The 12,873-nt window shown below is 28.6% G+C and overlaps 1 protein-coding gene across 3 annotated transcripts in view; it reads right to left on the bottom strand.

The window, feature by feature from the left end:
- Window positions 1–10,606, bottom strand: part of RhoGEF2 (Rho guanine nucleotide exchange factor 2) — a 42,780-nt gene extending 32,174 nt beyond the window's left edge. For 2 of the 3 annotated variants that reach the window (XM_089070733.1, XM_089070732.1), the window contains exons 1-6: window positions 10,188–10,606; window positions 6,771–6,987; window positions 5,915–5,964; window positions 3,527–3,584; window positions 765–1,048; window positions 135–359 (exon numbers count right to left, since the gene is read on the bottom strand). In XM_089070733.1, coding sequence (XP_088926859.1) covers window positions 135–359; window positions 765–1,048; window positions 3,527–3,584; window positions 5,915–5,964; window positions 6,771–6,942 — 789 coding nt within the window. In that variant the 5' untranslated portion in view covers window positions 6,943–6,987; window positions 10,188–10,606. Of the gene's footprint in view, window positions 1–134; window positions 360–764; window positions 1,049–3,526; window positions 3,585–3,870; window positions 3,902–5,914; window positions 5,965–6,770; window positions 6,988–10,187 lie in introns of those variants that run through there. The other variant, XM_089070734.1, reaches the window with a different exon arrangement.
- Window positions 10,607–12,873: the final 2,267 nt, after the last annotated feature.

A 12,873-nucleotide genomic window follows, 5' to 3' on the forward strand; every position in this document is an offset into this window, starting at 1 on the left:
TTTTATATTTATTATTTTCTTAAATATAGACTTAAATATAGACAGAAACAAAATTTCGACTAATGATGTAATTTCATTATGCCAAATCCATTATTAACATAAAGAAATATAAAGAAAGATTAAATATGACAGACCTGTTCATTAGTGGAACTAATCGCTGCAAGTTGTTCTTGCAAAGTGCGCACTCTTCTTTCTGCACCTGCTAACTCTCCTTGTATAGCTGTGATATTGACGTTGCCACTACTTGTGCCACCCTTTGCCAACTCGCTTCGTAATTTGTCTACGTAACTTTGTTCTTTTTCCAACATAAGCTGAAATGTGTGAACCCTCTGTGTTTCCAACTGCCGTTTCTTCTCGAGCTAAAAAATAAAAGCAGAGTCCATAAAAATAACAAGCTAGACTCAAATAATTTATCATTCTTTTAATTACAATTTTAGAAATATAAAAGATAACTTTTTAATTTTTTTTAATTCAGAGAAATATCTCCGATAATTATCTCCTTTTTAATTTAGTTAATACTTCTGTTTTATCAAATTTTTTCAACCTTGATAAAATTCTGTAGTTTTTAAGAATAAGAAAAAATTAATTCTCTGAAAATAATATATTTTTCATATTTTTCTAAGAAATAAATATTCTATATCCTATATATATTTGTACATGTTCCTATGTATCCATTGTTTCATTCACAATTTTTTATCATAAGAAAATATAGGAAATGAAAAAAAAATTTAATTGAAAAGAGAGTTACATGTGCTCTTACTTACATCAACTGGCTGTGGGCCTGTAATTCGAGTATTACATGGAGCACCACCTGCCGGTGCAGTGGATGCTCTATGAAGAGAGGTCGCTGGTTGTGAAGGTGACATGTTTCCAGACGCTGACAGGCTGACGGGTCGTTGATGCTGTTGATTTGTAGCACCAATTACTCCAACCTGTAGACCAGAAGTTGTTGTTGTTGTTGCTGTCGTCACTGTCGTTATTGCTGCTATTGCTGTTGCACCACTTGATACTGGTTTCTGTTGTACCGTCAGTACCACTTGTGTCGATGCTACAAAAAAGTTTAAACAAAAAGAAGTACTTTGATCAAAATATCGACTTATTAGAAGTAGATTGTTATATATATAATAAATAAAAAATAAAAATAAATATAAAAAAATAACTTTTTAATATGCTCAGATAAAAAACAGATTAAATATCCTCTTCTAGTTTAGGACCTAATCGAGAAAGTTTTTTAATTATATATTTTTATATATATTCTATATATATATATATGTATATTATATATATATTATATATATATATATATATATATATTTATTGATTCCCTTCAGAATTAAAAAGTCATCACTATATAATAAATATAATACATCATTAATAACATAACAAGTCAACATAATAAGATCTCTCAGCTCATATCCTGCTTGCTTCTCATATTTGTTTTTCTTTACCTCTAATATTCATCTTTCATTTGCTTCCTTATGATATAGTTTCATTCGAATTATTTCCGTCTCTACGGCAGTTGTTCGTGAAAAATCCATAAAGAAAGTAGCTATTGAGAAAAAGAAAAAGTCTATTGAACAAGGACAGATTTTGCACTTTGGAAAAAAAAATTGATGTAGAAGATAAATTAAAGTCAAATTTATTTATTTATTTATTAATAGACAAGTTAACAATATATTACGGCCTTAGTATTCATCGAAATCATGATTCTATAAAGAAAATAAATAAAAAAAATATGGGCGATGTTATATCATTAAATTTCTACAGATGAAGGATCACAATGATTACTGCCTGATTAACGAAGATTCATGATATTCGTGGTAGAGAGCAAAAGCTGTCTACGAAAAGTTTTCAATATCATTAAGCCTATTTATAAAAATTTAAAAAATAACAACGTATTAAGCAGTTGCTTAGGGAACTTTACACAAAATAATAATGAAAGTTTCAATGTCGTATCAATTGTCGTACAGTGAGTAGCACCAAAAACATTTTCAAGCGGTAAAATACCAATAGATATGACATCAGATATTGCTGTTTGCAATTTTAATGGGTTTATGAGTATCATGGAAGTAATGCAAGTGTTGGATCTAATTATTAGCCTCAATTGTTATGATTTTTGTGTCGAGGCGGACATCTAATATATGAAGGTTGTTAAATGCTCCATAAACAATATATCCCTATTAAGCTGGAACGCCAACCGTCGCAAATCGAGTTCACATCTATAAAAAAAATTTATTGCTATTTATGTTAATTTGTTACTCTAATCTGAATTCTGTTGCTCCAGCTGTTTAGTAGGAAATTGCGTTCAAATTTGGGGGGCCAGCTTGTCATTAAGCTGAATCCCCCATAATAAAAAATAGATGTGTCGTAAAGAACAAATATACCAGAATTTGATGCTAACTTATTGCTATAATATAACACAAAAATATTTCAGAAATTTAATATTTACGAAATAATATTACATACAGAGTATCGCAAAAAATTAAAGTACTGAATTTCCGAAATATTTTTGTGTACAAAAATATCCAAGAGAACAGAATAAACCACGCTACAATTGGACGTTTTTTACGTCTTTTACTGTGAACTGTATCCATTTGATGAGTAACAACCATTTTATAATTATTCTTTCTTTTATTTCACATAAATAGATGATAGATATATGTGTGCTATCTCACATTTAAAATTTATTAATTAATAATTTCATTTAGTCGACATGATTGACATACCATCTTTATCTTTTATGGTGAGCTCATCGATTGGACACAGAAATATATCTTTACTTTATTATACCACTTTATTATATCACTAAAGATGACTTAAATTTGAGTCAAAACGTTTAAAATTTTTTATTAATAAACTGTTAAAATTGAAAATGTACGTTTTGCGCACCGTCTACAATCCCGATCCTTATATGCCCTATCATTGCCAATTAAAATAATAATTATTTCTAATTATTTCTTATATACAAAATTTTAATTAAATCAAAATAATCAAGAAAAAATTCATAAATCATAAATCATAAATATATCATAAATTTTATTTAATGTTTTATTTTGAATTTAATATTTTTTAATATTATAAAGATATTCTATTGATGCTATATATCCGAAGAATATTATGAAAATGTCTACGGAAGTGAAATAAGGAATATTGAAAAAAAGGAATGGTCGTATAATCATACAAACATCCATTTTTTCTTTTTTTTCCATAATATTTCAAAAACATATAACATCAATAGAATATTCCTATTAAACAATATTAAATAATATATTAAATATATTAAATATATTAATATATTAAATAAAATTTATATTTATAATTTTTAATTTATAAATTTATAAATTTATATTTAAGAGACTTAATCTTCTAATAAATTCAATTTTTTAATTATTTTTTTTCATTGGGTAATTCACATTGCTCTTATTATTTTTGGTTAAAAAAATTTTGGTAAAATATTTTTATTTTTCAGTGTATACAGTGGTCTAACTCCATAAAATATACAGATTAGAAAAATAAAAATACTTACATTTTATGAGTTGAACTACATCAGTGTGTGTAGATTGCATCACATTGACTCCATTCACCTTCAATATAAAAAGAAATGCAATATTTAATGTAACATTTTTTATAAAATATTTTATTAAAAAATAAAAAGCTATAGATATTTTGAGTGTTAATATGAAAATAGTCGATATATAGTACTAGACAAAACATATTGCAAAATTTTTTTGATCTATTTTGGCACATTTAAAACAAAAATATATATATATATGAGCAATTTTTCTACTATTTTTTCGTTTATTTTCTTATAGGTAAATTTTATCCAATAAAAACCTGAAAAACAGTAATATAAGTAGTCTTCGTACTAACTTGGGGACATACTCAATGTATTGCAATCTGTAACATTGCATGTAACATTGTATATAAACATCGCATAACATTGATGATATATAAAGCCCATATAAAGCACATATTCTGAACTCTCTTTTATTGATAAAAGTGCTTCTAAAGATAGCTTATAGTCTTCTGATTGATTATAAGATATATTTAGACTTTTATCGATAAAAGAGAACACGAATTATAATAAATAATTATTATAGTTTCTATTTTTTATATAAATAAAACAAAATATATATAAAGTTTTTAAATATCTACGTGAGTTGACCTATCTTCTTATCTCTTTCTATGTCTGTAAACACAGTTTTGATTCCATGTTCTATTGCCTAGTATTATATAGAGACCTCTATATCGTTTAAAGTTGACGTCTAAAGTATAAAAAAATATCTCAGATAAAAATTTTAGGTTTATAATAAAAACATATGATAGTGTTATCGGTATGGTACATATGGTACATATAATAGTGTTATTGATTTGGATAGCTGATTTCTTTAAATAGCTTTGAATTAATTTGAAAGTCGTATGAAAGAGAATGTCATTTTTTAAAATAAAATTATAATTTATTTTTTTTACTTATATGATTTTTCCAGTTATTTTAAATATAAAAGTATTAAAATAAATACTTGATATTTTTATCAAAGAATAATTTACAAATCTATTTTGTATTTCATTCTAGCATATTTTGGTATAAAATATAAAATATCTCATCAAGTATTAATAATTATTAATTAATAATTTAAAATATATAAACGTAGTTTCATTTTTATACACAGAATAATAAAACAAATCAATAAGCATAAAAAAAAGCATAACTGCCCTAAAAAATATTATCAATACAATTTTCAATTGTAACAATATGCAATTATATATATATATTTTTTTTTTAATATGTTTTTCTTATACTAATTAATTTATTTTATTATTTTATAAAAATATTGAGCCATAATTATCAAAAAATAAATAAATTATGAGATACTTTGTATTTCATGTCAAAATATGTTAAAATACCTCATAAATTGATTTTTATAACTTTACCTTAATGTTAACACATACAAAGTGACTGCAGAAAAAGTTCTGTAAAAAATTCACTTAAGTCTATTTTTAAAAATGTGATCATGTTATCTTGAAATGGCTTTCGAATCACACTATAACATATCCCTCTTAAAACCCTAAATTTCTTAAGACATTTCTTTATACAAATTTAAAATATGACTTTTTATTAAAATTAGATATTCTATATCCTAATTCTTTCCGTATTTTTTATATATTTTTCTGGTTTTCATTATTCTTTTCTGTTTTCTCACTAATCCATTTGTTATTTGACTAAACATATGCAACAAATATAAAGCAATCAAAATTCAACACAAAAAGAAGATAGAAAATAAACTACATAATAAAAGATTATAAAAATTTGTACTGTATGTGATAATTGTAATATCAAAAAAGTTTTGTATTTGTTTATTAATTTAAAATAAAGATTTGAAATGTACAAGTTATCAAAATTATAATTATAACAGTTTTATTACACAAAAATTTAGTTATATTAAGAAATATTATGTTAAATTTAGAGACAAATATAAAAAAATTAACAATTCAGAAAGAACATTACTCAATAGACTAGATCTATCTAATTTTATTTTTTATTGAATTTATATCTAAAAATTCAGAACAATTACTTATATTGCTAATTATATACCATTATTTTAATAAATTCACGATGCAGCGTTAAATTTATAAAATGTAAAATTAGCCGATAATACATTATAACTTAGATAGTATAAACATAAGATAAAAACACCATATGTGCTATTATGCATAGTGAATTGTTCTAACATATAAAATAAAATTTTTCTGGTAAATATAAAATTATATAACAATAAAAAACATGTAATATATTATATAATATATTCATATATAAAAAGAAATTCATACTCTAGATCTATTATATCTATATCTATATATTCATACTCTAGTTTCTATTTTTTCTAATAAATATTATTAGTGCTCACGTATTTACCTTGATTATTTTATCACCTGCATGAAGACCAGCTCTTGCTGCTGCGCCACCTATAACATGAATCATTTTTGTAAGAATATTAATAATAATAAAGACAACAAAATTTTTCTCCTAATCTTGAAATAAAACTAGAGGTTTCAGTTTTTTGGATATTAAAAATAAATTTGGCTTTTAATTTATACACCATTACATTAGAACTCCAAATAACATATTATAACAGGTTACAATATTTATAAAATAATATACCAAAGTTATATAATTGTGCATGTAAAATTTACATATTATAAAATTGTATATATCTTTTTGAAGACTATAAACAAGTATCTCAAAATTTGTCTCATCGCCGCTTTTTACTTTTATTTATAATCCTTTAATTTCTTATTCTGAAAGAATCAGAATTTACAATCATATCTCTTTTATATGCAAGAAAGTATACAATAAAATATGCATTATATATTTTTTATTGCATGTTTTTAGAATAAACATGTTTTTACAAAAAATAAACATGTTTTTATAATGTTCACTTTTTGTATTATTTTACAAACTTTATAATTTTTAAATTATGATATAATACATAAATTTGGAGGAAAAAAAAATGCAAACTAATATAATTTATGAAAAAGAGAAAAATTTGTGTATGTGTGTGTGTGTGTGTGTATGTGTGTGAAATGGGAGTGTACATAGTAAATGTACAGGTGTGCATATGTGCGTGTTTGTGCGCGCGCGCTAATGTATATCTATATTAAAAATATGCAGTGTTTCCTAAAATTTTTCACAAAATTGTAATATCTGATGTGACTTCTAAATTCTTAAAATTTTGATTCTGTTGATGCAAATATGAAACTTTAATGCGAACCTTCCTTTACAGATTGAACGTAGACTGGATTATCGCCAGAAACTTTCATTCCAAACCCAGCGTCGTCTTTGTATACGACCAGAGTGGCGATGGGTGCTGGTTCGATGGCTCCACCACTGATGGCGCCTGCACCAGCCCCGACGCTGCGTCGTAGCGCCGCCGTTCCATTCATCCCTCCTTCAAACTCCACCCCGTCCTCACCTCTGTTGCTACCGATCTGTCATAGTAGTTTCTCGTATGATAAAAAACATTTTAAAAATGTCTATATATTTTATGAAACAAAATTAGTTCTTCGAACTAAATTTTTAACACATAACATTCTCGACACATAATTATATACACATTTTCATACAAAGTACATAATTAAATCCAAAATTTTATATAACCTTTTCTTCAAAATCTGATTACCAATCTATGCTACATAACTCGGTGGTCGAGTTGAAGGCACCTCTTTCCCCACCTGGGGATAAACGCAAAACACACACACACACACACACACACACACACACACACACACACACACACACACACACACACACACACACACACACACACACACACACACACACACACACACACACACACACACACACACACACACACACACACCTATTACCAAATTTCATTTTCTTCGTGGAATATATAATAATATATATTGTATTGTACTTTAGTACATCCATTATTAAGTGATTTAAGAAATAATACATGTTATAAAACATTTTTGGCTTATCATACAAAGAGCATATTCAAAAATTTCAAAACGTCAAGACTAGTTTTTAAATGGGAAGCATTTAAGGCCCTAGCACATAAAAAAACTTAAGCAGTAAAGCTTAAGGATCCATTCTATATAATTCTATATAATAAGCTGTAACAGGTCATGAATCTGAAGCTAAGAATTGACCAATCACAGATTGAATATAATAAGCATACTTGACTATGATTGGCCAATTCTTATTTTCTTACTTATGATCTATCACTTATGGCTTATTATAGAATGGCACTTATAGGCTTTCTACAATAAGCTATTAATAATAGATCATAAGTCAAAAAATAAGAATTAATCAATCACAGATTAAATATAATAAGAATACCCGACTATGGTATTGGAATTGATGATCAATTCTTATTTTCTGACTTATAATCTATCACTTATGGCTTATTGTAGAATAGCATTAAAGTAAGGAAATCAACATTATGGATTTACTACTGCTTATATTACTGTCTTACATTCTCAACTGTAATTGGCTGATTCGCTGCTAAAGTTTTTTTATGTGCCCCAGCTCTTAAAGTTCATCAATTGGTTTGTGGCATAAGTCAAATGTAAGAAAAGAACAATAGAAACATAAACAAAATTTAGATAAGAAACATAAATACATCAAAAGATAAAAGAAGCTATTTTGAAATGATAAATATCTCTCTTATATTTTGCTGTTCTCTCTTTGTTTATTTACGCTTTATAGAAGTTTTATTTATGCTTTTGTAGTGTATTTTCCTCACACCCATTTACACTCCGATTTTTGTCAGAATTACAAATCTTAGTTTCAGACACTTTTTAAAAAATTAAAATAAAATTTTTGGTTGGATCTATTAACTTGGCAAGATCTGAAAGAGAGAAGAAAAAAAATATTATAATCCAAGATCAATAGTTTTCAAAATTGATTTTTTTTTATACATAGCATATACATATAATTCATATTTAAAAAATTTATTTTTATAAAAATTATCAATCTTGAAACATTATAATATGTAACTTTTTACATCTTTCTTTTTCTATCATTCTGTCAAGTGATTAATCGATCCAAACTTCAACATATTGCTATTGTTAATTGTTGAAAAAACTAAAGCGTCTGAAGCTGAACATTTGAGATTCTTAATATAGATATATCCAGAAAAATTATCTTTTGCAACAAACTGTATTTCGAATGTGTGTCCACTTTTGTGTTTTCCTTTCTATTAATCATGTCAACATGTCAATATTTTAAGAAATATATGGGAATAATCAAAAATGCTAAAAACCAAATATATTCAAATATATTCAAATATACTCAAAATTGATTCAATTACACAATGGTATATATTTTTTATTAAAACAGTTATAATTAACGTAGAGTTGATAGGTTTCTATTACTTTATATTTATTTAATGATCGATAAGTATAAGATATAGAAAAAGAAGAAGAAAAGATGATGATCATATAGTTACATTATAGATCATATAGTTACAGCTAATTATATAATTGTGCAGCGGATTTGTTTTAATTATAAAACACAAATGGGCAATATTTTAAACTATTTATCTTTTATAATATTCATGAAAAATTAATAGGCGAGATATAACCGTATATAATCATCTAAATAAGTATCTTATAGATATCTAATAAATGTTTTATAAGCATCTTATAGAAATGTTTCATAAACATTTTAAATAAATGTCTTACAGTCCTTTAAATAATACAAAAAAGTCTAATCAATCAAATTTTCAACATCAATGGATATTTTAGATATTAATTTATTGTCTTTTCAACTTATCATTTCTTACTGGCTCATCATTTCTTAAATGACTTACTATACTGCAAGAGCTTTAACTATATCAAGATTATCATAGAAATATGCAATATGTTTAAGAAATTGTTTTTACTTTTATATAAAACCTATTTATGCCTTATATTTATAATATCACATAATTAATATCGAAACGTAATATCACAAAGTATCAATTCATTAGCAAGATATCAAGTTATATCAGCTGTTAAAATAAATTCATTATTATATTTATTAAGATAATATATATTATTCTTTCTTTATAAAAGTGTACAGAAAGTATAAGTATACAGAAGAAAAGTATACTATTAAAAATATATAAATAAAAAAAAATAATGATCTAGACCAGCCAACTTTTTTATCTAGCATGCTATTGTAGATGTTTGTTCTGTGACATATCACTCTATTATAGAATTAAGCAAAAAATACTGAAATTTTACTTATACTTTCTTATTTTGTATTGAAAGAACATAAAAGATTTCGTTTGTTTAACAAAGTTTATTATTTTTTATTTAATATTTTTTCTGATAGCATGTTTTTTTAAGCATGTCAATAATAGTACACATTAGTACACATACGCGAGTTGGCTACCTTTGATTTAGGTTATTTAGTAGATATTCCAACCCAAGAAAACACAATATTTAAAAATATAAAAATTACATTAAACACTTTTAAGATTATAAGAATAATATTTAAAGCTATAAAAAACGAAAACATTGATAGCAAAAAAGATATGCAAATTTGAACCTGTAATAATGATAAAATTTAAGAAGTCGAAATGGATAAGCACGATCAAGATACATGAAATTGGTAAAACATTAGATATATAAATAACAAAATTTAATTATAAAATAATAGGTATATGCAGTGTAATTACCTTTCATTTAATTTTTACTTAATAGCAGCAATCGAAAGCAAATGGGAATCTTCAACGGGACGAGAAAAGATGAGACGAAGAGAGACGAGAAGAAACGAAAAGGGACGAAATGAGACGAAACGAGACGAGGCGGGACGAGCAGAACGGAACGAGACGGAACAGGGCGGGATGGGACGGGACAAGATGAGATGAGATTGAGATGAGATTGAGATGAGATTGAGATGAGATGAGATGAGATGAGATGAGATGAGATGAGATGAGATGAGATGAGATGAGATGAGATGAAATGAGATGAGATGAAACGAGATGAGATGAAATGAGATGAGATCAGATGAGATGAGATGAGATAAGATAAAATGAAAGGAAAGAAGAGGAGAGGAGAGGAGAGGAGTGGAGAGGAGAGGAGAGGAGAGGAGAGGGGAGGAGAGGAGAGGAGAGGAGAGGAGAGGAGAGGAGAGGAGAGGAGAGGAGAGGAGAGGAGAGGAGAGGAGAGAAGAGGAGAGGAGAGGAGAGGAGAGGAGAGGAGAGGAGAGGAGAGGAGAGGAGGAGAGGAGGAGAGGAGGAGAGGAGGAGAGGAGGAGAGGAGGAGAGGAGGAGAGGAGGAGAGGAGGAGAGGAGGAGAGGAGGAGAGGAGGAGAGGAGGAGAGGAGGAGAGGAGGAGAGGAGGAGAGGAGGAGAGGAGGAGAGGAGGAGAGGAGGAGAGGAGGAGAGGAGGAGGAGAGGAGGAGGAGAGGAGGAGGAGAGGAGGAGGAGAGGAGGAGAGGAGGAGAGAAGAGAGGAGAGGAGAGGAGAGGAGAGGAGAGGAGAGGAGAGGAGAGAGGAGAGGAGAGGAGAGGAGAGAGAGAGAGGAGAGGAGAGGAGAGGAGAGGAGAGGAGAGGAGAGGAGAGGAGAGGAGAGGAGAGGAGAGGAGAGGAGAGGAGAGGAGAGGAGAGGAGAGGAGAGGAGAGGAGAGGAGAGGAGAGGAGAGGAGAGGAGAGGAGAGGAGAGGAGAGGAGAGGAGAGGAGAGGAGAGGAGAGGAGAGGAGAGGAGAGGAGAGGAGAGGAGAGGAGAGGAGAGGAGAGGAGAGGAGAGGAGAGGAGAGGAGAGGAGAGGAGAGGAGAGGAGAGAAGAGAGGAGAGGAGAGGAGAGGAGAAAAGAAGAGGGGAAAGGAGAGGACAGAGAGAAAGAAAAGAGAGGAAGAGAGGAGAGAAGAGAAAAAAAAAGAGAGCAGAACAGAGGCCAGATGAGGTAAGACAAGATGCGAGATTAGATGAAACGAGATGCAATGAAACAAAATAAGACAAGATGAAATCAGATTAAGAAAGGAAACGTGAAAACTGTTTGTCAAAAATCATGTGGTAACGCGTATACGAGATCGCTTCATCGAAGTATCACGTTGCATGAGAATATTATATCACGGGATTGTCACAACAAAAAAACACTCGATGAACATGGCTGATGACGGGCAACTACTCCGCTTCTCGCGCACAGCATCACAACCGCGATTTATTCAAGTGCAGAACATTTCAAGAGAACTTGAGATTCATTAAACATGAATCGTGGAAACACAGAACACATGAAAGCTGCTATATAAAGGCACCGAGGGCAGCTTTTTTTTATAAAATGCACATTAAACCAAAGAAAAATACTCTACTAACAAATGACCGCCATATTGGTACAAGCAACGTACAGACCACTAATATAGTATTATATAGTAATACAAACTTACTGATTTTCTAAAATCTAAATTGTAATCGTCATGCGTGAAAAATTGAAAATCTCGTATGTAGTGTTGCCAATTTATTTTTAAACTTAGATCAATTGTGTATTTTGAGATGAAAATTATAAAAGTGAAAAAATTCACTATAATATCTGCAAAATTTTCTATATCGAGTTTTTAAATTTCAAAGTAGAGAAAACTCTTGATAATAAATAAATAATAAATATAAATAAATGTAATAGGGCTAATAACCGAATAAAAAATTTTTTATATGAAAACATATATAAATATATATAAACTTGAATAGAAAAATTAAATAAGTTAATTTAACCAATTAGAAAAAAGAAAATCACTCGTAAATTTAATGCAATTTATTGATCTAATCTCAATCTCTAATCTGATATGGGTATTCTTACGTATACGTTTGGACATACTGTTTGATCACAGTACAATTGAACACATTTATAACGACCGATGCTTGAACATTTTCTACTGCATCAACCAATTAGAAAATTTTATTTTAAAAATTTTATTTTAAAATTTTATTTTACATTATCCAATCAGATTAATCGAGCGTTATCCATATTATGTTTTCTGCCTTAAGGCCATTGCACATAAAATGCATAAAACTGTAGCGAGTAGGCTTTCATTAGGGCCTATTCTCCAGAGATTTTAGGCTCGTATTCATACTCCGTTCTTATATTTAAGATTGTCTTAAGTAAGCTCTTATAGTTATCCTATTGATTAAAATATTATCTTAAGACAATCTTAAATATAAGAACTGATTATAAATATCGACCTTAGTTTTTTTATTCTGATTAAAGCCGGCGACCGGTGCTTTTCTGGATGCTGAATTGCTTGCGTGCTCCTGTGCTGGCTATTTTGCTGGCTATTATGCTGGAAATTGTATAGTCTGCTGGCTGATCTGCTGGATTTTTGTGATAGATCCAGTGCTATTTTTCTTGCGTGGCTTGTGCTGGCTCAC

This window comes from Pogonomyrmex barbatus, unplaced genomic scaffold (assembly GCF_055798465.1).
Source record: "Pogonomyrmex barbatus isolate J1 unplaced genomic scaffold, ASM5579846v1 scaffold10, whole genome shotgun sequence".
Taxonomy (NCBI): domain Eukaryota; kingdom Metazoa; phylum Arthropoda; class Insecta; order Hymenoptera; family Formicidae; genus Pogonomyrmex; species Pogonomyrmex barbatus.